The sequence below is a fragment of the Miscanthus floridulus genome, chromosome 6 (assembly GCF_019320115.1).
Source record: "Miscanthus floridulus cultivar M001 chromosome 6, ASM1932011v1, whole genome shotgun sequence".
Lineage (NCBI taxonomy): Eukaryota > Viridiplantae > Streptophyta > Magnoliopsida > Poales > Poaceae > Miscanthus > Miscanthus floridulus.
This window is the reverse complement of record NC_089585.1, coordinates 55790813-55817860: the sequence shown is the minus strand read 5'-3', so window position 1 is coordinate 55817860 and position 27048 is coordinate 55790813. Positions and strand designations below refer to the sequence as shown.

Genomic DNA, 27048 nt, shown 5'->3' with positions numbered 1-27048 from the left:
AATGTAACTCGAACTCAGAAGCAACTCTGTCAAGCATAATTTTTGTTAACAGCTGACTTAGGTCATTGTAAGCGAGCTAGCCAGCAAAATTCATTGAGTTTCACGTAATTCATGTGAATTTTTGTAGGAAGTTGGTGAATTTTGCTAGGTTCACAAAATGTGCGTTGCACACATCGATCAACCTTGGAATGATCAACAACTGAACCATACAAAGTGAGATGAATCAAACAAACTGAACCATACAAAATGAGATGAATCAAACAAGATCGGAGATGGACTGGAAACATATGTTTATACAAGCTATCAATATTTATCAAAAAAAAAGAGGCCTCCCTTATCAGTCAGGCAATGTAGCCATCCATTAAAAATGCATACGTTTGTGACACGTCAATAGAAATGGTGACAAGGCATAGAAATGAGAGGGAGATGAGTTTTCCTAACGTAAAACTAGCATGAGACATGCTAGATATGTATTAATTAATATAGAAGAGATAAAGGCCTAGGCCAACAAAACAGAGCTGAAAGAAAAACAGAAGAGCTATACAATAGTGCCTATTCAGTGGGTTTCTAGGCCAAATAAGGTAGTGCTCCAACACTCTTGTTTTTGCTTGAATCCAACATCTCACTTCATCCTTGATCTTCGCAACTAGCTCAATTGCCGAACCACTTCTCTTTATGAAAATTCTTGTTTCTGTTCTTCCCACAATTCCCAAGAAATGAGGATGATTAAGGACCGTCTCAGACTTTTAAGTGGCATATTTTAGCGTGGATCCGACGTGTGTCCACCTTTCTTAGACTGTTCTGCAGTTCTCCATGTATAAGTGAGGATCTGATCAATGTTTTTCTACTGGCTGTAGTGATTGGGTGTCCTAAAGGCGACATGTGTAGCGTCGAAGCTATGTAGGATAGTCTAGAGGTATATCCGTTGGCATTGGATGGCTGTCACCAAGCTCTTTGCAGTGTCCGTATATAATACTGTGATACGTTTGAAAATTTTAGATATCTGATATGGCTTTAACATCTCGTGCACTAGACGTCAGACAAATACCCGCGTCATCCGCTAAAGGGACAAGTGCAAGCACACCATTTTACCACGCAACTTGGAGATAAGGCCCTTGTGAGTCGCTTGATGATCAATTAAATTTTGCGTTGGGTCAACAATAAAGATGAAAAGGTGTGGGGAAGGGGGGTCGCCCCGTCAAAGACCTCGATCGTGTTGTATGTCCTTTCCGGACACAAATTTAAGAAGAGTCTTGGATGAAACAATGTATAGTAGGACCGTGATCCAACCACACCATCTAGAAAGGAAGCACTGCTCAAAAGAAAATGCTGTTGTTGTAACATATCAATTATGTAATTGTACTGCACCTAAATCGAAAGTTTTGGCTTTATCTAGCTTGAGGAACAAAGCAGGTGTTCTAGACATGTAGGAACGCCTCGCGAGGTTTCTAGCATAGTGTCATAGAGGGTTTAGTTTTGATGAAGACGTTTTGGCTGTTTGAAATTAGAACATTCATGAAAGGTTGCAAATGAAGGGCCAAAACCTGTTATAAGTTTTGCCACTCCATAGGTGAGGCTGATAGGACTAAAGTCAGAGATGCCCTCACAACCATCCTTTTTTTGTACCAAGACGATGCTAGATGTGTTAAGAAACTCTATGTTGTCGTGTCCCTAAGGGTGAAAAGTATGTAAGACTCTCGTAACCCCTGTTTTAATAATAGGCCACCACTTTGGTAAAAGTTTATAGTGAAACTATCCGAGTGAGAGGCTTTATCTTTTGGCATTTGCTTCAAAGCATGCAAGACATTCTCCACTTTTAATCTCGACATCTAAAACGGAGACGTCGATAGATGAGACGTGTAGGGTAGCCCAATCAAAATTGAGGTCTCTTTGTTCTGGAGTGACAAGCATTTGAGAAAACTGGGTCTGCACCACCACCATTTTTTCCTCCTGAGAGACTGTCAGCCTTGCATTTTATGTAGCTTTTTGATGAATTTTTTTCATGTCTGAAATTGACCTTCAAGTGGAAGGACTTTGGGTTTGCATCTCCCAACTTTGAGGTTACGGTTCCTAGCCCACTCTAAGACCAATCTTATTAGGGTTTTATGAGAGTTTCATGAACATTAAGCAAGCTATGAACTTAGCAAATATATTAACATGACATAAATTAATGAAGAGAAAGTTTCATAAAAGTAAAATGTGTTCCATGGGAACGAAACAGTTTATTACACTGTTTTCAATACATATAAGTCTTGTAAGTTGGGACACAAATTTGGACGCGTTTGGTTCTTTTGCCCAGGCTCATCCAGCCTTGTCGAGTGAGGATGGTAGGTTAGTGAATGAGTTTGATTGGCTTGCTAGCTAGTATTTCGGTTTTCGTGCAAGCAACAATATCTCCTATCAGATTTCCTTGCCATGCTGAAAGGACGGATTTGGCTCGCTGGCCTTGGCAGGCAAAACTTGCCTAATAACCAAACGTGTCCGAAACCTCCTCCAATAAGACTAGCCTAAAATCAGAGTCCAGAAACTCTTCTTCATCTTGGACCACAAATCCAATTCTTCAGCAGCTGTTTTCCGTTGCAATGTCTAGAAGTAGGATGACACGTGGGGGAATAGGCTCGCACTGCACTCACGGATAGGGATGAAAACGGAACGAAAATATCCCGAATCAAACCGCATCGTTTTCTATATTTGACCCGATCAAATTCGTATTTTCAAACAAATTCGAATTCTGTTCAAAATTTGGAACACCAAATTCAAAATCGAAACAAAAACAGTTTAGACATTTTTCGACCGCTTTCTACTTTTCTACATTTAATTTGGAATATCCTGTTTTTAAATTCAGTTCAAACCAAATTGGCCCACTACACACAGGCTGCGTGCTTTTCTACCGGTGGCCCGATACCCTTCATATAGGCGGCGCCCAGCCTCATCATGCTTCACCTCGCGAGGTGGTACTCAACGTCTAAATGGCAGCAAGCCAGCAGCAATCTTCTCCGCTTCCCTTCTTCTCGACTTACACAACCCAATCTGTAGCCCAGCCCAATGAAAAACCCTACTTTCCACTCCCGTCTCCTCCTTGCCTCCTTGGTTCTGTCTCTAGCGGCGCTCTGCTCCCTAATCCCTCTCGTATCCACGCAACCACGCCTCTGACCCTGCGACGGCCGCGTCTCCAGTCCGACCCCGCCGGCCGCCCGCGTCCCCACTCCCCACTCCGCCAGAGCCACGCGGCCGTCACCCATTGTTCCAGCCACAAGCCAGTGCCGCGTCCACCGGCCACACCGCTGCATCGCCACCCTGCCCTTAGATGGCGCCCACTGGAGAAGGTGGTTCTGCTCCTAGAACGAAGGGCAAGGGCAAAACCAAGACCAAGAGGACTTCGAGGAGGACAATGACGAAGCAAAAGACATGAAAAGTGATCCTAACATCATAGATGATGTTGATGAACTGTAGATGTTGATGAGGACATCATTGGCTCAAATATGACCATGCCAACCACTTCTATACCAAAGGTGCAACCATTCTATATGAGGCTTATCATTGATGCATTTGATGAATTGATGCTGCACCATGATGTGTGTTCATTCTCATTTTTAGAATTACTTACATGGATCAAGGGAAGGTTTGATTGCATATGGAAAGCATGGAAGGTTAATGAAGTTGATTGGGGACCAAATCCAAGTATTCCTAACGTCCTCCGCTAGGCCACCACGTCACTTTGGTTCCAAGGACAGAAAGAGTCCAAGTCCAACACGTTTTGAAAGTTGAATTCGGACTGCAAAATAGTCCCAAATTGCGACGGTCACCACAACTTCATATGGACTCCGATTGGGACGTTCTAGCACTTTTTGGAAAGCTTATCAAGTCTATTTTCCAACGGATCTGGACTCATGGCTATATCTTATCCGATGCTTCTGCAGTCATCGTTTCAATGCTGGGACCTTTTCTGCCTTTGGTGCTGCATCACCCTATTTTGGGCCGATGGTCCATGTATCAAGTTGGGTCCATTAGGGACGCGTCCTAGGGTTGGAGAACGACCCCAACATCCCCCTAGTCGTTCCCCTAGGTATTAATAAGGATTAGAGCCGCCACAAACAGATTGGGTTTTGTTTAGATCAAGTTTAGCCATTGCTACTTCCTTGTAGACGCGTGTGTCGACTAGACCATCTGTTCTACTCGATTCAGAACCCCAACTTTGTGATTTCAGATTGGTTTTTTTTCACCTCCATACTTGCAATTGAGTTGCTTGTTCTACTTGTTCTTGCTTGTTCCTTGATTGCTTGCAGGAATTACCCTAGTGGTTTGGTTGATCGTGCTCCACAAGATCGCGACGGCCGTTGGAGGTGGTGTATCGGTTGCTAAGGCGCAGCATCCTTGGATGGTTGTAGTCGAGCCGTGAACGTCATCTTCATCCCCAAATCGAGTTATCCACCTTCTCTCATCGAAAGATCGGGATTCAACCCTAGCGGGTGCATATCAGATGTTCTGCTAGTTGTTAGTGTAATAGTGTTAATTGCTTGTTCTAGACTTGTATTTGGTGTCGGCTATTGCGTTAATATTTAAGATTAAGGGTCATTAATTATTATATGCACTTGAACTTGATAATGCACTTGGTAATTGTTGTCCCTGGGCATGCATTTGTTAATTGTTATGGACTTGGTCTTACGGGTCGGTATTCCATATTTTGTATTGATTTTTTGTATATCGACCGTGTTCAACATAATTATGCTCGAATTAGTTTGTTTTCGAAATCTCGATATTCCGTAAGTTCATGTTCGTTTTAGTGTTTGGATTTACCGTTTTCACTTTGGTTTTCGTATTCAAATGTAAAAGTAGAAAACGGTTGAGGAGTTTTCCGACCGTTTTTATCCCAAACTCACGGAGCTGTTTGGCAGTGGTAGCAAGTCTGAAATTTAATCGTATGTACGGTGGCTATGGGGATTTGATTCCCTACACGCTCCTTGTGCCATCTCGATAAAATCCAACATTGTAATAAAAAAAAGTTTCGAAGTGTCTTGGTCTAGGCCGTCCGTTTTGGTTGGATAGCATAATTGGGCAATCGTCCGTGAGGGAAGTTGAGAGTGCGTGTAAAACGTATGTGCCAAAGCTAAGCAGCTTGTTCGCTTGCTCGTATACAATCATGGATTATAAACTGGAATAATATTTTTCTCTCACACCAAACCAGTCAGCAGTAAATAATCCACGATCATTTACGACGAAACGAACAGGCTAAAGATCCTCCTAGCTTTCATTGTAGTGAAAATTCCTTTGATTCCACCATCCTACACCTCTTTTGACTAAATAATGGCACTCTCCCCGTCATGCTGAGTAACAATGGCACTCTCCGAAACCGTGAAAAGGATCTAGCCACTGGGAATGGTCTTAGCAGAGAATGCCTCCCGATTAGCTCCTTGCACAAGATTACCATATTCATTGCAACTAGGCCCCTACAGCATCATTACGCCAACAAACCAACGGCAAATAAAAATAGGTAGTGCTGAATTTGCAGTGGTGGATTTGAGACTCAACATGTTCCTGGAACACATAATAAATTTGTAGCTGTTTTGCATCTGCTCTCGGCTGCAGAGAGCACTACCAAATGGTGATTATAGTTTCACAGGCATCAGCATTAGAAATAAATTGTATGCTCAGTACAAGACAAAAGGCACCGAGGCCTACGAAGTGGAATGTATAGGTAGGCTTGGCCCGAACCACAGTTGCCCCGACACGCTAACGTGTGTCGGAAGAGCATGCAACATCACCAGTTCAATGACGGGAAGTAATTTAGCCGTAGTTTCTTCAGAGCAACCAATGCGAGTCAGTGGGTACCCCCAGAGAGGATGGGACCCGGAATAGCAGCAGGATCCAGCTCGTAGAAGCCACAGAGCTCGCCACCCTTCTCTCTTGTCAGATGGAAAGAGAGTATCCGGTGAGAAAACCGCAAGTCATCTTTTGCTGGCACCTCCAGAATACTCCTGTCATTGTCTGGCTTGAATACAGTTCTGTAGCTATCTACCTGAGTCAGAAATAAAACTTTCGTGCTAGCTTCAGTGCGCTCAGTTATCTCGCCAATGGCATATTCGCAAGCATCCTTGCTGGAAGGAACCCAGCCAGGTGACCAATTGTGGTAGATCGCCCAAATCTCCCCTACTTCTGGGTGGATTTCAAAGTGCCGCTTCGAACCAACTTGCGTTTCTACTACATGAGAGAACGAGTCATTTGTGTCATACTTGATCCTCCAGTTCTTGATTTTAAATGTCCCACAGCTCACAGGTAACTCATGCTCTAACCACGTATTCTCCTGCTCTGATCGAGGGCAAGCTTCCAGCCAAGTCAGGTGCACTCCAAATGGATCTAAATCAACTTTTGTAACCCAACCATAGTACTTGGGGAGGCCATCAAAATCATTGTAAAGAGCCCATATCTGTCCTCGTTCAAACTTATTATATGACCGACCTTCTTCAAAGTTGTAGAACACTGTTTCTGGATATGTGAAAACAGTGGGGGAGGGACAGCCTTGCAGAGCAGAATAACCAGACATGCTAGCAAGGCAGGCATTATGCTGCTGAGGAGTTTGAAGGGAATGTTTTCTCCACTTCCCTACATTTCTATGAATTCCCTTTTGAGCGCTTCGTTCATTTCCACGGCCAGGTGTAGTGTTGCCAGTCAAACCAACAAACCCACTGCTCATTGTTTTGTTGATAGGCACACATGAATCAAGAGTAACTGGTGGAAATGCTACGTCCAGGTTACTAGGAAGGGATACGGTATCTAGTTCAAGAAACCCACAAGGGACACCAACCTTCTCATTTCCCACTGTTCTGAAAAATGGGACACTGTGGGAAAACCGAAGTAGTTCACTTGATGATATAACAAATGATGATTTGTCCTTTGCTGGTGCAAACAGACTCACAAAACCTTTAACCTTGACCAAGGGGATAACAGTGACACCAGCTTCCATTGTGAAGTTTGAAAGGACCTCCACCACTTCATACTCATAGGATCTATGATTGTCTGCATCTGAGACCCACTGCATACTCCAGCCCTTATAAAGAGCCCAAACCTCACCTTTATTTGGATATATTACATAAGAACCCCTTTTTCTTCCTTTAGCCCATGAAACAATGTGAGAAAACATGAGGAGATCTTGTGACTCCTCTGTGTTTCCTAATGTAAAGTTCCCACAAGCCACAGGAAGATTATTATCAGTCCATGTTTCCTCATCATCATTCACTGCAGAATGCTCCAGCCAAGTGTACTTAACTCTGAAGTTGGTGGTATTAAGATGTCTTATTCTAGCATAAAATCTTGGCATGGCATCGAAGTCATCATAAAGTGCCCATATCTGATCAACTGCAAACAGTTTGACATCTCTGCACTTATCGAAGTCAAAAAATTCTGGGTCAGGGTACGTGATGCTCCCAGTATTGCAAGGCTTCTCAGCAGGTGGATCACAAGTTTTTTTATTATTTCTTTTATTGTCTTCTTTGACAGTACCACTTCTATCTTGATTATCTGTTTTGCTAGACACATGAGGTTCACTAACTTGTCCATCAGCATGGGCAACATTATCATCAACCACTTTATTAGAACTGGAGGCAGCATTTGAGAACCAATCTTTGAGTGTCCGACTCTTTTTCTTTGGAGAATTCAGGATGTTGTTGGCGTCAACACAAGCCTTTCTCGTAGAAGATCTCCGTGGACTAGGGATTCCTGCAGCACCTAGCTCTGCTGATGTATCCACCCCACCACCTAGGTTTTTCCTGTCACCAAAATCTGGTACAGTAGAGTCAGTTTGCATCTTACCATCTGCCCCATCATTTCCATTTGGTGCAGATGCTTTAGAAGAATTGTTTGCAGAAAATTCAACTCCTTTTGTCACAGGCCCCTCTTTGTTCTCTCTAGAAAAGATATTTGTAGAACAGCCTTGTTGAGTGGGAACACAGCCTTGTTGCCCAGCACTATTTGCTGTTTTTGATGAGAATGCAGAAGGCACATCCTCTGTACTTATCTGGTGTGCAAAGAAATTTTGCCTGCAGTTCTGACAGCGGATCTGACAATTGAGTATGTCGCCATGGTACTTATATTTTGTTTTACAGTGGATGCATATGGTCCAAAATGTCCACCCATCGGTGGGTGTTGAACCTGATGGCCCATATCCTGCTGTATTACTTCTATTTGCGTCATTTTTGTTAATTGGCTCTGTAGTCCTCATTGGTTGTGTAGCCTGCTTTGGCTGTGCAGCCTGCTTTGGTTTAGCAGCATGCTTTGGTTTTGCAGCCTGTTTCGGTTGTGTAGCCTGATTCGGTTGTGTAGCCCGAGTTGGTTCTGCAGCCTGTTTCGGTTGTCTAGCCTGCTTTGGTGCAATTTTGGGAGCAGCCCTCCATTTGATGTCATATGCATATCGTTTTGTTCGATCAGCCAATGTTGAGTATGCTTCTGCGACAAACTTGAAAGCAGATTCTGCACCAGCATAACTGTTTTTATCAGGGTGAAGTGAGAGGACAAGCTTACGATATTGCTTCTTTATGGTCACCTCATCCGCTGTCCCTTCTACTTGGAGAATTCCATAAAAGTCCAACATTCCATTTACTTTTGCTTCTGCTGCACAATGTACTTCACAGACAGTTAACAGCTGGGGTATGTTCTCTATCTCTGGAAAAATCCTCTGTGCTTTAAGGGCAATCCTTTTAGCACCAACAAAATCTTTGTTTTCCAACTTCTTAACAGCAATTTCCCTGGCCTTCAAGGCCTCTTCTCTGTCGCACTCCATTGTACTGATCACCGAATTATTTCCCAAAATCAATCGCTGTCAGACAAAAATGTTAGCCACACAATGCTTCCTGGTCCTTTCTTAAACCATCCAAAAAGTATATGAACACCTTGAATCAATTCACTTCTTTCGGTGCAGATAGAGCCTAAGGCATGTGGGGTCCTGCAAGTTATGGAAGAATAAGAAAAGCAAATGTTATTAGCAAATAAATTGCACATCATGAACTCGAATGATTCGAATGCCATTTCACAAAGTAACAATAGTTTCATAGAGATTAGATAGACAACTGTGCAAGGATGACATTCAATCAATGGCAATCATTGTGAAATATCATTTCCCAACAAAATGGAAATGTTGTAAGTAAAGGGAGTATATTGCAAACTCAAACATTTTGTCCCATTTATCACAACATGCACTATCTATAACTGATAATGCTGTCTGATAGACAGAGGTCCCAAACTATGCTTTAGAGCATGTCCAAGAGCTTCTTAACAAAATACTTGCCAAATGGTTGGCCAAAATAAGTAGGGAGCAATTTTTTGCCTATCTCCAACAGTTGCCAAAATTGGTTCCTAAAAAATCAAAACCAGGGAGAAACAGCATGCTGCAGAGAAATGTTAAGTATATGAAGGCCCATCTCATATAGGCCCATGAGGCTCTATATATAGTCATCCCCACTAATGAAGTTATTACCTTCTCAAGTCCCCAAGGTTAGTAACATGGTATCAAAACCTTGGATTAGGGTTAGGATATCTAATTCATCCACAATCTTTTCTTCCTTGGATCCATCCTCTGTTCGTGCGGCCATCGCCGCGCCTTCCGCCCATGTGACTCGTCGCCGACACTGCCCTCTGTTTGCCCGCTGTCTTCATTCGCAGAGAGGTTTGCCAGTCCGCCTGTCTGCGGGCATGTCCATGCACGACACTTCATCCGTGCGAGCCCTCCTCCATGCACTCGTACATGTGCCTGCGTGTGCCACTCTCCAAGTCTCTTCATCTGTTGTTTGTGACCTATGTGTGTGCAGGGCTCACTTCCTCTGCTTCAAGCCAACAGTCTTGGTTGTGTTGACAATGCTGCTTGCTTGCTTCTGGTGCTCTGTTCTGCTGGGACTGCTCTGGCGCTGTTAAGTGGTGATTGTCTGTAGCCTTCTGCTGTTGGTACTTGCAGATATCACAATCAGGCCAATCTTATTGTTTTCCCTATGAAACTTGATGGTACGTCTAACTATCGTGAGTGGCCATTTTCTGTCAAAACTATATTGACGGGCCACGGTCTTGCCTCTCATTTGACAGACTCTCCAGTTGACAAGTCAAAGGATGGTCTTGCAGTCATGGCTTGGACTAATGATGACGAACGTGTCATGAGTGACATTGTCACCAGCATGGAGCCCTCATTAATTATAAGCCTTGAGCACCATGAGTCTGCTAAGGATATGTGGGACTATTTGCAGGGACAATATATTCAGATTTTCAGAATAGTGGTGCTCTTCTGCTTACACTAATGCAGGGACTTCATGAACTTCAGCAGAATGAGATGTCCATAGAGGAGTATTACACTGCTTTTGATCGTGTGGTAGACCTTTTCTCTCCATGGTTCCTAAGTGTGAACAAGGGTGTTCCGGCTGCTGTGCTAAAAAGAACAAGTTCATTGAGAAATTTCTCATATATCAGTTTTGCCATGGCTTGTGGTCTGATTTTGAGCCTATTCGTAAGCAGTTGCTAAATGCTCCCACCACTCCATCCAGTGCTGATGTATTGTCTGCCTTCATTGCTGAAGAGACACATCTTAGTTCTTTGTCACCTTCTGTATCAGTACCTCAGTGTTCTCGTGGCCTCTCAAAAGACCACAGTGAAGGGCACCACCTCAGCCTTGTGAGCATTGCAAGAAGGCTTCTCATCGTTCAGAAAATTGCTTTGTTCACTATCCAAATAAGTTGGCTGATTATCATGCACGTCGTGCAGCACGTGGTGATGGCACCAGTTCTACTCATATTTGTAGTTAGTTCATTTAACATGGATATATTGACATAATATGAGTTGATTTTGGCAACAAAAGGGCAGACACACTGACTGAGTGCTGAAAACTCCCACAAAATGTGGGGTCTGGGTCACAGTCACATAGATTGGGGTCAATGGAACGTTCCGCAACCCAGGGACATTGTCCCAAATCAAGGGTTGGAGTCAAGCAGGGTGGACATCCTGATTCTGCCTGGGTCACAGTTCGCTGTAGCAGCACACCATGGATCAAAAGTCCTGAGTTGAGGAACAGGGGAGAGGTGTGAAGGGGGAAATGGGAGAGAGCCAGCTTTGAAGAGGACTACCAGCAACGGCGGACAGGACCAAGCTGTTAGTCGCTGAATTCTCACTCTTGGTAGTAGGAGAATTCTTACTCTCATCGAGAGAGAATGACACTAGGAGTTGGGGCAATTTTCTTGTCTATTTCTCACACAAGCTCACACAAATGCCATACCAACCTGAGGGGTTGGGGTTACATATTTATAGGCTGCTAGCCAGCCAAGCATATACCAAGATGCTAGTCTAAGATGCTAGTCTAAGATGCTAATATGCTGTCCTAGCTAAGATGCTGTCCTCTAGTCTAAGATGTTGTCCTCTAGTATAAGATGCTGTCCTAAAAACAGAAAAACAGCCACAAGGACCATGTGAGCAGCACAGCCCCACAAAGACCAGCCACACATGAGACTTATCCATCATTCTCCCCCTAAGTCTTGTGCGTTGTCTTGTAGGAGAGTTGAACCATCCCGGTCCTGGAGCAGAGCTCAAGGAACTTGATCCTCCCAAGGGGCTTGATGAGCAGGTCCGCAAGCTGGTCCTTGGTGTTGATGTAGCTCGCCTTGATGCTCTCTTCCTCCAAACAGCCTCGGATGAAGTGGTACCTCACCCGGATGTGCTTGCTGCGTTCGTGGAACACGGGGTTCTTTGCCAGGGCCAGAGCGGACTTGCTGTCCACCCTGAGCTCCACCGCTCTAGTGTCTCTGCCGAGGAGATCACCAAGCAGTCAAGCGAGCCAGAGCGCCTGAGTCGAAGCGGTGGAGGCCGCTATGTACTCGGCCTCGCAACTGGACAGGGCCACCACCTGCTGCTTGACCGACTGCCAGCTAACGAGGCACTTGCCGAGGAAGAAGAGGATCCTGCTCGTGCTCTTGCTGGTGTCGATGTCGCCGGCGTGGTCGCTGTCGCTGTACCCGACGAAGTGTGCCGCCCCAGGGCACCTCGGGTAGTAGAGGCCGTGGTCGAGAGTCCTCGCAACGTAGCGGATGATCCTCTTCACAGCCTGCTGGTGCTCCGTCATCGGTCGCTGCATGAACCGACTAGCGTAGCCGACAGAGAATGCCAAGTCCGGCCGTGTGTGGGCGAGGTAGCGAAGGCTCCCCACAAGACGCCGGTACTGCGTAGCGTCCACCTCCTCCGTCGTGCTGTCGCGGCTCAGCTTCAGCCTCTCCTCCATCAGAGTGAGAGCTGGGTTGCAGTCGGTGAGCCCAGCTAGCTCAACGACGCGCTTGGCGTAGGCGGTCTGTCGAAGCGTGATCCCAGAGTCATCCTGGTGCACCTCGATTCCCAGGTAGAAGGAGAGAGGCCCCAGGTCACTCATCTGGAAGGTGGCCTTCATCTCTTCCTTGAATGCCGCCACCTCCGCATCCTTGGTGCCGGTGATCACCAAGTCGTCGACGTAGACACCCACCAGCAGGGCATTACCTCCATTGCCCCGTCGGTAGATGGCCGCCTCGTGCGGGCTTTGCTCGAAGCCCATCCCCTTTAGCGTGGAATCCAGCTTGGCATTCCACGCCCTCGGTGCCTGCCGCAAGCCATAGAGGGCCTTGCGCAGGCGGAGCACCTTGCCCTCCTTGCCGGGGATCGCAAATCCCGGCGGCTGGTGCACGTAGACCTCCTCCTTCAAGTCGCCGTTAAGGAACGCCGACTTGACGTCCATGTGATGAACACGTCAGCCCTCCTGGGCAGCTAGCGCAAGGAGTCGCACGGACTCCATCCGTGCCACGGAAGCAAAGGCGTCGTCGAAGTCGACCCCCTCCTGCTGCACGAAACCTCGTGCCACCAAGCGAGCCTTGTGCTTGACGATGGCACCGGCTTCATCCCTCTTCAGCTTGTACACCCACTTAAGGGTGATCGCACGATGACCACGAGGAAGGTCAGCAAGCTCCCAGGTGCGGTTCTTCTCAACCGCATCCATCTCCAACTGCATCGCGGCGCGCCATGCCGCATGTCTCTCGGCCTCTGCAAACGACCGAGGCTCGCCGTCGTCACACGCAAGGTGCAACTGCGCCTCCAGGTCGTGAGGCACCGGTCTCGGCACCGGCTGGTCGCCGAGAAGGTTCTCCATCGTACGGCACCGCAACGGCTCGCCGTCGTGGTACACGTCGACGCGCTCCTCGTCGTGAGAGAGCGGAGTAGCGAGCTCAACCGGGCCGTGCTCGACACGAGCTGGTGGTGGAGTGGACGTGACCGGAGTGGTGCATGTCGGTGCTGGAGTGCGTGGCGTTGCCGGCTGTGGTGGAGCCGGCGAAGAACTCATCGCAGCCGAGGTCCTGGCTGGAGAGCGTGGTGCTGTCGGAGTAGCAGGCGCCGGGGTCGGTGGAGGCTCAGGGACTGGGGTAGACGCGCTCGCCGAAGAAGAGCCGCCTACTCCCCCAGCTCCCTCGAAGTGGACGTACTCGACAGAGAAGTCGTCGTACGTCGGAGCCGAGCCGTCGTCTACCGCCTTGTCCCACGCCCATCCTCGCCCTTCGTCGAACACAATGTCGCGCGCCGTGCGCACACGCTGTGTCTTCGGGTCGAGGATGCGGTAGGCCTTCGAGCCCTCCGCGTAGCCGATGAACACTCCCGGAGTGCTCCTGTCGTCGAGCTTGCTGATGTGGCCAAGCTCCTTGGCGAACGCGAGGCAGCCGAAGACCCGCAAGTGGGAGACCGCCGGCTTGCGCCCATGCCAAGCCTCGTACGGCGTCCTGCCGTCGAGCGCCTTGGTAGGCGAGCGGTTGAGGATGTAGACGGCCGTCACCACCGCCTCTCCCCAGAAGACAGCCGGCATCCCCCTCTACTTGAGGAGGGCCCGAGCCATCCCCACAACCGTCTGGTTGCGCCGCTCGACGACACCGTTCTGCTGCGGGCTGTACGGCGCGGAGTAGTGGCGCTGAATGCCCTCGTCAGCGCAGTACGACGCGAATTCAGCCGCCGTGAATTCGCCGCCGTTGTCGGTGCGCAGCACGCGCAGCTTGCGGCCGCACTCCGCCTCCGCAGCAGCCTGCACGCGCCTGATGGCGTCCGCAGCCTCTCCCTTGCTGCCGAGGACCATCACCCACATATAGCGGGAGAGGTCGTCGACGAGCAGCAGGAAGTAGCGTCGTCCTCCCGGTGTGGCCGGTGTCACCGGGCCACACAAGTCCCCGTGCACAAGCTCGAGCTTCTCCTTGCTCGAAAGCTAGCCCGCTGTGGAAAGGGGAGTCGCCTCTGCTTCGTCAACACGCAGACGTCGCAGAGCTGCTCCACATGGTCGAGGCACGGCAGGCCTCGCACCATCTCCGTGGCACTGAGCCGCTTCAGGGCCTCAAAGTGAAGGTGCCCGAAACGCTCGTGCCACTGCCACGCCTCGTCGTCCCGACGAGCAGCGAGACAGAGGGGTTGTGCCACCTGCACGTTAAGGACGTAGAGTCGATTTGCGCTTCTGGATACCTTGGCAAGAAGGCGACGACGACGATCCCAAATCCTCATGACTCCGTCCTCAACCACCACGCGCGAACCGTTCTCATCCAGCTGTCCCAAGCTGATGATGGAGTTCCTCAACGCTGGGGATGTAGTAGACTCCGGTGAGCAGCCTGTGCTCACCAGACACTGGTGGTGAAGATGACGGAGCCGACGCCCTTGATCTCCACGCCGGAGGCATCCCCAAACTTGACGGAGCCTCGGACGCTAGAGTCAAGCTCGGTGAAGAACTCCCGTCGACCGGTCATGTGATGGGTGGCGCCTGGTGTCGAGGCACCACCCGTCAGTCTTGTCGTTGCCGGAGCTGTCGCCGAGGAGGGCGTGTGCTTTTGGCTCGTCAAGGTGGAGGAGAGCCGCTGTGGCCGGTGCCGCTGGAGGTAGCTCGATGCTGGCATGTGCCATGAACAGAGCCGGCTCCTCCTCCGCCTGTGCGATGTGGGCCTAGCCGCGTCGTGGCTGTCGACAGTCCTTGGCCCAATGGCCAAGCTGGCCACAGTTGCGGCAGGTGTCGTCTCAGTGCCGGCTTGTGCCTGCCGACGGCGCCGCCCTGGGCGCCTCCGCGGACATCACCCTCGACACGTCCTCGCGCCCCGGCCTGGACGTCTCTGCACGCCTTGCGTGGCTTGCCACGCTTGCGGCCGCCTGTCACGGAAGAAGGCTCCCCCTTCTTCTGGTCACATTGGCTGGCAAGCCACTGCTCCCGAGTGAGAAGGAGCTTCCCGCCAGTGGTGATGGGCCTCGAGAGAGACTGTGGCTCATCGCTGTCGACGACCTTGAGGCGACCTATCGCCTCCTCGATCGACATCGTGGAGAGATCCAGCAGGGACTCGATCGAGCGAGCCATCTGCTTGTACTTCTCAGGGACGCAGCGAAAGAGCTTTTCAACAGCTCTCTCCTCGCCGTAGGCGTCATCGCCAAACTGCACCATCTTCTGCAATAGAGTGTTGAGACGGAGAGCAAAGTCATCAACGTCCTCACCTGGCTTGAAGGCCAGGTTCTCCCACTCCTTACGAAGTGCCTGCAGTGTGGACTTGCAGGCGCGGTCGCTGCCGATGCATGCCGCAACGATGACGTCCCAAGCCTCCTTGGCAGTCCGCTTGTTGGTAAGCGAGAACTGCATCTCGGGCGGGACTGCAGCGATGAGGGCATCCAACGCCCGTCAATCTAGGTCGTAGTCGACGTCGCCGTATCGGACTGCCTCCCACATGTGCCGCACCTGGAGCTTTACCCTCATCACCGCAGCCCACTCGACGTAGTTGGTCTTGGTGAGGGTAGGCCACCCACCGCCAGGACCGACGTCCCTGACAACAGCCTGGAGCCCGTGGTAACCACGGTACCGATCCGGGGAGAGAGCCACGCTGCCTGTGAAGGCCGCGCTCTCCATCGACCCGTCGGTACCGATCCGGGGAGAAAGAGCCACGCTGCCTGTGAAGGCCGCGCTCTCCATCGACCCGTCCGCCACCGTTGCCGTGCGCGCCTCCTCCAGGAGCGCCGCCGCCGTGCGCGCCTCCTCCAAGAGCGCCACCGGCGCGTCTGCGCCTGTCTGGGCTGCCGCCGCGCTCATGGGCGTGCGCGGCTGCCCCAGGAGCGCCACCGCCGTGCGCGCCTCCTCCAGGAGCGCCGCCAGCGCGTCCGCGCCTGTCTGGGCTGCCGCCACGCTCGTGGACGTGCGCGGCTGCCCATTGCGCCGCCCGCCCTCGCGCTGCCTCCCTCTCTAGCAGCTCGAGGTCCGCGTCGGTGGTGTCGTCAGCGGAGATGGAGCTGCCGATGCTGCCGCGTAGAGCCTCGACCTCCGCCGCCGCCGCACGCGCTGCATTCGCTGCCGCCGCTGCCTCCGCCTCCGCTCTGGCTGCTGCCAGCTCCGCTGCTGCCAGCCTCGACGCCCTTGCCGCCGCCGCAGCGGTCTCTGCCGCCGCTCGCTCGCGTTCCTCTGCCGCGGCAAGTTCAGCCTCCTGCCGACGCCGAGTGCTTGAGGCAACCGAGCGCTGAGACTGCTCTGCGGACATGACGTGCTACCGGGGGGCTGCTGCGTGGGGAGAGGACTGCTTCAGACGAGCTCGTCTGCGCGGGGGAGGAGTGAGCAGGAGCGGCCGGAGCTACTGCTCGCAGCTAGGGCTGTTGTGTGGCTGGGAGAGAAGATGAGCAAGAGATGCTCAGGCTACAGGATAATACGGCTCTGATACCAGTTGTTAGTCGCTGAATTCTCACTCTTGATAGTAGGAGAATTCTTACTCTCATCGAGAGAGGATGACACTAGAAGTTGAGACAATTTTCTTGTCTATTTCTCACACAAGCTCACACAAATGCCATACCAACCTGAGGGGTTGAGGTTACATATTTATAGGCTGCTAGCCAGCCAAGCATATACCAAGATGCTAGTCTAAGATGCTAGTCTAAGATGCTAATATGCTGTCCTAGCTAAGATGCTGTCCTCTAGTCTAAGATGCTGTCCTCTAAGATGCTGTCCTCTAGTCTAAGATGCTATCCTAAAAACAGAAAAACAGCCACAAGGACCATGTGAGCAGCACAGCCCCACAAAAACCAGCCACACATGAGACTTATCCATCACAAGCAACTTTGGGAGCAGCAATAGCTGACGCAAAATTAAGCATATGACAATGAAATTGGAAACACAAAAAAGGGAACACCATGGGCAATCAATTTCATTACAGCCTGGTTAGAGATGTTGGCTACCAGCAGTTGATTTGTGGCTAGCAGCACTGGGTTGCTTGAGAAGAGAAACAAGGAGCAAGGCACGAGGAAAAAGGCAGCTGTGTGCATGAACATGACTCCCGAGTCCCGTAGGGTTACATTAGGTGGACCAGCAGCTCCATGGGCCAGCATACATTGCCCAATTTATTGTCTTCTTCGTTTTTTTTTTTGGTATTACTTTGTATTGATCTTCTACAACTACTTATGTGTGGTATATCATGGCTCATCGATCGACCTGATTTGACCTAGATTGACTGGGGTTCCCATCCCTCATTCCAAACTACCCTGTTCGACCCAAGTTTTTAGATACCCTTGACCCCAACCTGCAACCCAGTCAACCCAAATTTCTTGAATTGCTTTTGGCAACTAACAAAATGTCAAACTGGTACCATGCTATTATAAGCCTAGCACTTCCAACAAAGTGTATGCATTCTATCATGCTGAGGAGATCACACCTAGATATGCACAAACATGAATACTATAGAAAATATTGGAACATGGCAATGACATTCAAAATGATGGCATGAGAGGTGTTTGGTTCATCACTTCGCCACAAGACTTATGGTCTCTTTGGTTTGGCTTCCAAACATGCTTTGGCTACTGGAAAAGCCAAAAGCAAACCAAAGGGCCTAGCTTCCTCTCAAGTTCTACACAAAAAGCATCTTCTTCCTAGTACAATTTTCACAACAGCTAGGGACTTGCTTCTACCGGCTTTGAGATCAAAGTTTTCGCAAAAATTACCCACCTGCCACTCATTATGTTATGTACCGGTTGGTTCTTTCTCGCGATTCCTATCCCTATCCGCGCGAAGAGCCGCACCCAAGCTCCTCCCGGGTTCCAGGGCGGCAGCAGAGACGCTCCTCCCGGCAGTGGAGGCACTCCTCCCGCACCTCTACCCATCCGTGCGAAGAACCGAGTCCGCGCTCCTCTCGGGTTCTAGGGCAGCAGCGGCAGCGCAACGCTCGTCCCAGCAGCGGTGGCGGCGCTCCTCCCGCACCTCTCCAGTGAACACACGGACACCCCTCTCCGTCTTCCCCATGACGGCCCCTATCTGGCAACCCCACACCGGCCCCTCTCCATCAGGTTGCTTGCTTGGATCCTAGCCAGCCACCCTATTCAGGTACCCCGCGGTTGCCCCCTTCTTCGGCTTTGGGACGACGACCCTTCTCCGGCTTCCCTGCGGCAATCGCATACACCAGCTTCCCTCGAGCACAGGCCCAGGTTAACGGCATACCGACGGAGGTTGCGACGGAGATGGGCAGCACGGCGGCCCCAAGCTCCGCCACCCCAATACTCCGCTTGGCGCCCATTTGCCGGCGACCCCGAGCACCCTTGTCGGCCTCCTCTTCTTCCTCACGTGCGGATCCACGATGACCGAGGAAGAAACGCATAGGAAAAAACGGAGAAATATGTATTTGGTGGTTGACATGTGGGGTCACTAATGACATGTTCAGGCCCACTGACAGCAGCTTTTCCAAAAGCAAGTTCAACCAAACGACTTTTAGCTCTCTCATAGCTCACAACCCACAACAGATTTTCCACAGCCCACAACTCACAACAACTTTTTCAAAAGCCACACCTCAACCAAACATACCCTTAGGCAAGCTTGACTTGCTAAGCAACACCAAGGGGCTTAGCATGATATGGATCATTTTGCCATGAATTGCCCAAGTAGTACTGCCCAAGGAAACAAAAACAACCTACAGAACTACTCTTTCCAGTTAAAAATACTTCACCATTTGTACAGGGCCGTAGTATATTTTTGAATCTTTGAATATCAATGACTTTTAATTAAGACATTCCGACACCATACATGTGGATTCTCAATTCTCAATGGAAAAAAAAATACTTTTACAATATCACCAGAATATTGGATTTTCTAAATATCCTAATAAAAAAGAGTGGTCAAAGCTACACATTAGGGACTGCATCATTGTCCAAGACATCAAGTATCTGTGACTGGATGGAGTCTAACACAATGGCAATATGATCAGGAAGTCTGCTGCCATATCCACATGATCTTTAGCAGTCAAATTCATTTGATTGTACCCAACTATGTACAAGTTGGCAAGAAATGAAGCCCAACACAAGATTCCTATATTAGTCAACTACATTATACAGTGTGTAGCATACAAAGTTATAGTGACATGCTGTTCTCCATGCAATTTGAAAAATACCAAGCATTGATAAAAATGCCCCCACAGCAAGGGATGCGCATAATGCAGACATGGACATAAACGTTACTACTGCACAGGAACATGTATAGCATCACAAAGAAAAAGGACTGAATGCCAGTGTGAGAGAACTTACAGAAGCAGAGATCACTGTGTAGGTGGTTAGTGCAAACCATGCGCGTGCAGCGATTTGTCTTGATGAAGCAGCCTGAGAGACAAGTCAATCAAGAATCAGGGTACAATGGTCGGACTTTAACATATTGCAATTCAATGATATAAACAGACTTGATGGTTTTTTTCTTAACTTCTTTACCCACCGAAGGGAATATGATTATATGAAAATGGTAACAATCAGCAGTGCCAGAAACAGACTATACCCAGAACTGCTGACATATGACTGACTAGAATACTAACGTCAAAACCAATTTAAATTAAACCCTAATAGAAGTACTCCGTACTCTCCAATAATCAATATAATACAAGAGTGCCACGCCAACCAAAAAAGAAAAATAGAAAAAGGAAGAAAGGGGAATTCTATGGGCGTGTTTGGATGCCCAGCTTAAGTCCAGCCTGACTTAAGATTTTGGCCTAGCCTGAGATAGACAGGGTAGCTGTAGGCAAGGGCAAGGTGTTTGGTTGCATGGCTTAGGCTGGCCGGTTCTGCGAAGCACACGTTTGGTTGCCTGACTTGCACTGAGTTTAATTACCTCCTCTCTCCAATGGTGAGGTTACCCTGAGAATTAAGCCATGTTCCGAGGACTCGAAGTCCAAGAAGAGAGGCTGCAATGGAGAAAAGTATGTGGAATTCCTGGAAAATATGACAGTGTGCTAAATTTCTGAACAGAGGGTTCTTTGGGTAGCACTAAAGTGAATCGAGACCAGTCAGTTGTATATATTTCTAAAAAACCTGGGTTCTTTAGGTGTCAGAGAACCAATTCCCTCGCTGGAGTTCATAGAACAAATCAGGATTTTCAGTAGCTAGTAGTAAAGGAAAATGAAGAAAAAACACATGTACGACCCGATAATCTTTGCAAGAAGTTCGATTGTTCGAAATTAGTAGGCATCAAATAGCCAAATAGCCTTAAGTTAGGGTTTGGGTGCTCGGTTTCGCACAGCCGCAAGGGAAGAGAAAGGTCGGGAATACCTGGTGAGTGCTCGTCACCAACGAAGAGACCGAAGAAGGCCTCGGCACCTGGCGTTGGGCGTCGGCGGCAGCGGCGGCGGTAGCCAGCCCACCCAGTCGTCGCAGAGAGGGAGAGAGAGAGAGCGCGCACACGGGGTGAAGGTGAACAGATGCTGCGGACGGCGGTAGCCCAGTCCGGGGTAGTTGTTCGGTCAGGGGGAGCGCACCCGCAGGGGCCTCCGCCCTCCGGTGGCGGAGGTCTGGAACAGAAAGAGTGCGAGGAGCCAACGAAGAAGGGAGGTGAGAGGAGTGGTTTTCCTGCCTTTACATGAAGAAGATCGCGGCAAAACATTGCCACCGCCCCATTTGAAATTTTCAACTTTGCCATAACTTTTGCCCCTGGTTTTGCTAATATTTGCTGGATTGCCATCAAGTTTGCCCTTGCTTGAACCATCTATTTACATGAGTGCCATTAGATCCAGGGTTTTGTGTGCTTATAGGAGAGATAAAATGACATATTTAGTCCACCAAAGATAGGGTAAACACTATTGTTTTGTTGTTTTTTAAAGAATATATTACTATTTAAATTAGAAAAATATTTAAATTAGAATTGTATTGTGCCACCTACTGATATGTATGAATATCATTATCATCTGAAAGGCACTTTGAATATAAATTTATTAGTGCAATTTTCATACACTTAAATGCGGATGATTTGACTAATTGTTGGTCACAATTTATAAATTGAAATATTTTCTTGGTCAAAATAAACCTTGTACTGATGGCTAGAGCGAGTATTTGATAAGGGTACCAACTTGTCGGCTTTGTGAGCGCCCACGGGCTCTCCCTCTGTCTCCAACCCCATCCCTATCTTCCTCTGGTGACCTTGTCGTTGGCGAGGGGAGGTGGGTCGACCCCCATCCCCATGTCCATTTTTGTGACCTCAAGCAACTCTCTTCTCATTATCTTAAGATCATCCCTCAAACCCTAACTCTTGATTTCGTCCATGCATGTATGCAAGATGAAGATTTCTAGCTACTCCATCATCTCAAGTGTAAGCTCAATACCATCTCTTGCTCAATTCTCTCATGCATCTCCCCAATTTCTCTATAATGGAATTTCTATGATTTTGCAAGAAAACCATGAAAAGGCCCAAATCCATCCCTATCACTTGGAAGCAAGAAAGATCAAGGTCCAAGCAAGATCTTGGTGGCCCAAGGGTCACCCAATATCAAAGTTAAGTTGGCATGCCCAAGTTCATGAAATTCATCTCATTTTCTCATGATTAAGTTGATCTCAAATCACTAGCATCACTTGGCGCACAGAGCTCACACCATAACTTTCACAAGCCCAACACACCACCTAAACACCCCTAGGTACCCCTGCACATGCATGGTAAACATCATCCACAAGATAGGTTACTTCACCCAAGAACAAACGAAGAACATAGTTTCTGATGCCGTTCCCGTGGACCGACTAGCAGAACACCGGACCATCCGTGAGAACACCTACAAAGGCATAGATAGCCAACACTTAGTCTTCGTGGTCAATGTCCCCGTGGATTGTCCATGCGAACATCAGACCGACCAGTAAAAATTCAATATTTCTTTTTTACAAAACCCGAGAGCACCCCTCTAAATTCTTGCACTCACGGACCCTCAGCCAAATCGTCTGACCATCCATGGAAGCACTTAGGAAAACAACTAAGTCCTTGCATGCATGTTAGCGGTCCTTAACTCATATTTTTTACTGCCAATATTCATGAAAAATCACCTCAAATGAACACTCCACCTAGAAATAGGGTTTACAACTAACAATTTCCATAGGTTTTGGTGAATTGTTCGTTTGCAGAGGACAAGTATGGAAATATAGCAAATTGGGCCCAAAAAATGAAGGATTAAAAGAAATCAATCACTCTCTCACTTGGTCCCAAACAACAAGGGAAAAGACCATCACCTGACAAGCATTGGGCCTCACTCAAATGGGGACACAGCCTAGGCCCAACCACAAACCAACCCTAGAAGAACGGTTGCGGGGCAGCACCACTAGGGGTTGGCCGCACCCCTACCACTGTATCTCGTGGTGGTTCCATCAAGGCTCAAGATGGTGGTTTGGGCAGGATCTTCTTAGAATATTCCCAACAACCGTCCTACTAGTGCTATAAAAAAGGAGGAGGGTGCCCCTCACTACACAAGATAAGAAAAAGAGAGAAGAGCTACACTCCTACTTTAGCTACTTAGCTAGAATTAGTATAGGGAGTGAGTGAGTAAGAGTCAGAGGAATCTCGGAGTTGTCGGCTTCCTCTACACTTGTACCACGACGAACCTAGTACTACTTGAAGTGCAAAGTTTTGTGTTCTTCTTTGGTGGTGAGTTCTTAATTAAGTTAGTCTTGTTTACTATACTCTTGCAGGTTCGTCGTTCGTTCTAGTAATGAATACTCTAGTAGAAGGACTCCTGATAGAGACGGAAGTTCTTGGCCAACGCTAGAGTAGTAACTGATAGCGTAGACGTGGTGTCTAAGCTAGAAGTTACCTTCGTTTGCCTCATTCACCATGGGTGAGAAGTAGGTAGCAGGTGGTGACAAACCTGTTTACCCTTAGTTTCCTCCACATTCAGGTTTGGCGTAGAGCTGTAGGCCGGCATCGCCTGGCAGACTAGGTGCGCTCCAGTTCCCGAAGCAAGTTTATGGTGACGAAACTATCTTATCTTAGGATCCCTATCCTTAGAAAACCTCACTACCCGAGCTACTCTTTCTCTTGTTATCTTAGGTGAACTAGCTAAGAGACTTTTACACCTTCGTTCCTCATGGAAATTATGATAGCCTGAATACTTCCAGGTTAAATGCTACAACGGTATATCCATACGCGTGCGGATTCTTTCTACATACGCTAAGAAATACCAACAAGCATTTCTGGCGCCGTTGCCGGGGAACGGTTGTCATACTATCTCCTAACCTAGTTCACCCGTGTATCCTTTTATTTTACCTTTCTTTTTCTTTTATTCTTCTCTAATAGAGCAACCTACCATTCAACAACTCTCTGCTCCTAAGGGCGAGTTCTTAGAGCCACCACAATCTTCAAAGCCAATCACAGCTTCTGGCTATGAACTCCATCCTGTCTTTATAGCCATGGTTCGGGAACAAACCTTCTCAAGATTAGATTATGAACCCATCCACCACTTATGGGAGTTTAAGTAGCTTTGTGCATGTCTAATGATGTCAGGCATGACACAAGAAACACTTCAGTGGAAATTGTTTCCCTTCTCTCTTGATGAGAGGGTGAAACAATGGTACGCCCACAACGTAGGGAAGATAAACGGAGATTGGGAAGAATTAAGGAACAGATTTTGTCTCGTAGTTTTCCCTATATCTCTGTCGGGGTTATGATACCCCGGGTATCTCAAGTCACCGATTAGTTAGCTGCTTGGGCAGCCCACGCTTGCCCAACTAGCAGAAGCCCAGCAATCGTAGCTCGCCTAAACTATAAAGGCCCTAGGCCAAGCACCAAGTCGCAAGGACTGTCACGACCTCTTCCTCCTCCTTCCACTACATGCTACGTTGCACCGCATGACCTCTCCTTCATCCTAACCCCTAGGAAGGGACGGGGAGGGGTCGAGCTCCATCAGATATGCTAGCCCTGATAGGGCAGGCATGCCCCACTCACTCTGCTAGGACTGAGGTGACCGCTATCCCCTTAGTCAGGACAGGCCGCATCCCTACACCACGCTGCATGGATAAGACAACACTACCAGGTGGTGACGATAGGTACAGTAATCCACCATCCAAATGTGGCCTGATGACACTGGCATACGGCCCTACCCACTATGGGATAGGGCGCATGACCTCGCCCTTGACTTCCAAGACTAGCCTAATCCACCAGGGACCTTAACCGCGTGGCTCAAGATCGAGGCCACCAGTACCACACTACTATAGAAAGCTAATCACCTGCCGGCTCAAGAACCCCCATTACCGACTGGTTTTGGCCCCCGTTGGTGTATGTCGGAAGTGATCGGCGACCTTTATCTCCACCGGTTGCACACCGGCGATGATGGTATTTTACCACCATCGGTCCGGCGTACCATGCGGCGGTGATGGTGTCTTACTACTATTGGCCCCGCGTATGATATGGTAGTGATGATGTAACCATCTATGTCCGGTCCGGCAGTACCATCCGGTGGTGATGAAGCGTCCATTGACGCCGGTCCGACATATGATTCGGTAGTGATGATGTAACCATCAATGCTAGTCTGACTGTACAAACCGATGGTGATGATGCAGCCCATCGACATAGGTCCAGCGTACCATCCAGCGACAATGATGTAAGCATCGATGCCAGGGCCAACATACGATCCAGCGGTGATGATGCAACCATCAATGCCGGCCTGGTGTACCATCCGGTGGTGATGATGCAAGCATCGAGCTAGGTCAGTGCATAATCTGATGGTGATGATTTGCCTATCATCGCCGAGTCAGCTTACCAACCGACGGTGATGATGGACCTATCGATGCTAGACCGGCGTACCATCCGGCTGTGATGACTAGAACATCAACGCTAGTCTAGCGTACCGTTCAGTAGTGATGTAGGTGCCATCACATGCGGTTGGTGTTCCCTCTGGTGGTAATGAGGGGCAGCATCACTGCCGCCGTTGTGTTTGTTCCAGCAGTAATGTTTTGTCCATTACCATCGGCATTACCACTATGCATCATTATTGTTCACAATACATTATAGCACCAACAATACAGAAATTTCATGGCTCATCAGTAGCAACATATATATTTTTCACAACACCACCGACACAAATATCCATACAAAATGACAGCAACATACATAGTTTTCAACCACAGCGACATAACGTCCAAATCCAACTACAGCAAATATATAGTTTTTAGAGCACAAATAGATGTCCAAAATGAAACTGGCATAACAAGGTCAGACTGTAGCACCTTGATTAGATAAGGTGATGGTCTCCATAATGAAACTGCCAAGATCTTCTTGCAGCCTAGATATATATCTCCAAAATGGTCAGCTCCACTAAAGATGACACTACTATCTGCAACACAAGAAAAAAGGTGAAACATAGTTAAGACAAGCTTTGTTGCACAGTCTAAATAGGTCGCTAGGTTGTCAATTGACTGAAGGGCCTCAGGGGCCAACCTCTGAGCCAGAGGAGAGATCATTGATGAGGCTGCATGCACATCAGATTCATCTCACTCATGAAATCACTCCATAATGAAACCGCCAAGATCTTCTTGTAGCCCAGATATCTCCAAAATGGACTGCTCCACTAAAGATGACACTACTGTCTGCAACACAAGAAAAAAGGTGAAACACAGTTAACACAAGCTTTGCTGCATAGTCTAAGTAGGTCACTAGGTTGTCAATTGACTAAAGGGCTTTAGGAGCCAAGAGATTGCAACCTAGATATCTCCAAATTGTCCCTCCATAATGAAACCACCAAGAGATTGCAACCGAGATATCTCCAAATTGGCCAGCCGAAAACAGTGAGAGTGCATTCCTGTAAGATGATATCAAAATGGACATGTATAATGGTTCCTGCATTCATAATGTCCCTAGTGAAAGTAGCTGGGCTGAACCACTCAACATGTAATGTGTACTACAAAATGAGGCATTTGCAACAAACTTACATGGCATGGCTACAAGTATGGAGGATATCTGACTTGTTAAACAACAAGCCCTTTGTCAATTCATCAAAAACAACAATCACTAGCTGGGTTTAAGAACCCCATCTCAACCTATATTTCAGTACATTGAACCTACAAAACAATTAAATGTGTAGTTAGACACATTCATCTCGGTGTTCACATAAATGCATTTATATATACTAACGAAACTGAAATGGTCGATCCACCACCTGATATGCCGGCCAAGGGCAAACTTTTTTGTAAAATTCACACAACTTCTACTTGATCCATGACACCAATTGCCTCCACGGGTTGTCCAACATTGTGTTCACTAACCTTGGGCGCCTGCATAATACTCAGGCTATAAGATTGTTCCTAGAAATAGCTGCTACGGATATGCACATGAATTACCATCCTTGTCGTTTGACTCTAGGTTGAGTGTGATGATTCTAGCAAAACCATCAGCTGCTGCTACTTCATTCACAGTGTACATCATCCCCTAATTTGGCAGGAAAAGTCCCAACAAAAAACAACGTGCATGGGGTCAACATATTCCATGTATGAACTCTCTCTGTCGATGAACAAGCTAAGAGCCTGATTGGTTGGCTTCCAAAATTTGCCAAACCAAAGATTTGGTAAGCCATGATTTTAGCTATTATTTGGTTGGCTACCAAAACTTACCAACCTCTCACATTTGGCTTGCCAAATCCATGGCAACTTTTTTTACCTAATTTTGGCTTGCCAAATCTTTAGCATGACAAATATACAGTTTTAGAATACACCACCTACATGTACTAAAGTTTTTAACCCAAAATTAACAACAATTCAAGAACATCTGCAACATTCAAAAGGGAAATTAAAATAAAATCTACAATTCCGAAGCTAATTAAT

General features: G+C 48.1%; 1 protein-coding gene and 1 pseudogene across 2 annotated transcripts; one reads left to right on the top strand and one right to left on the bottom strand.

Annotated features, from left to right (window-relative positions):
* Window positions 1–5538: 5538 nt before the first annotated feature.
* On the bottom strand, window positions 5539–20789 carry LOC136458298 (uncharacterized). 2 transcript variants are annotated; one of them, XM_066458266.1, is made up of 4 exons: window positions 20536–20789; window positions 19528–19599; window positions 8883–8935; window positions 5539–8809 (listed from the first exon to the last, which is right to left on the bottom strand). In XM_066458266.1, the coding sequence occupies exon 4, from the start codon at window positions 8771–8773 to the stop codon at window positions 5819–5821; it is 2955 nt and encodes a 984-aa protein (XP_066314363.1). In that variant the 5' UTR covers window positions 8774–8809; window positions 8883–8935; window positions 19528–19599; window positions 20536–20789; the 3' UTR covers window positions 5539–5818. The 2 variants fall into 2 exon arrangements, with proteins under 2 accessions (XP_066314363.1, XP_066314362.1); XM_066458265.1 differs by having other exon boundaries at window positions 5539–8935.
* LOC136460618 (uncharacterized) lies at window positions 9682–10775 on the top strand (annotated as a pseudogene).
* Window positions 20790–27048: the final 6259 nt, after the last annotated feature.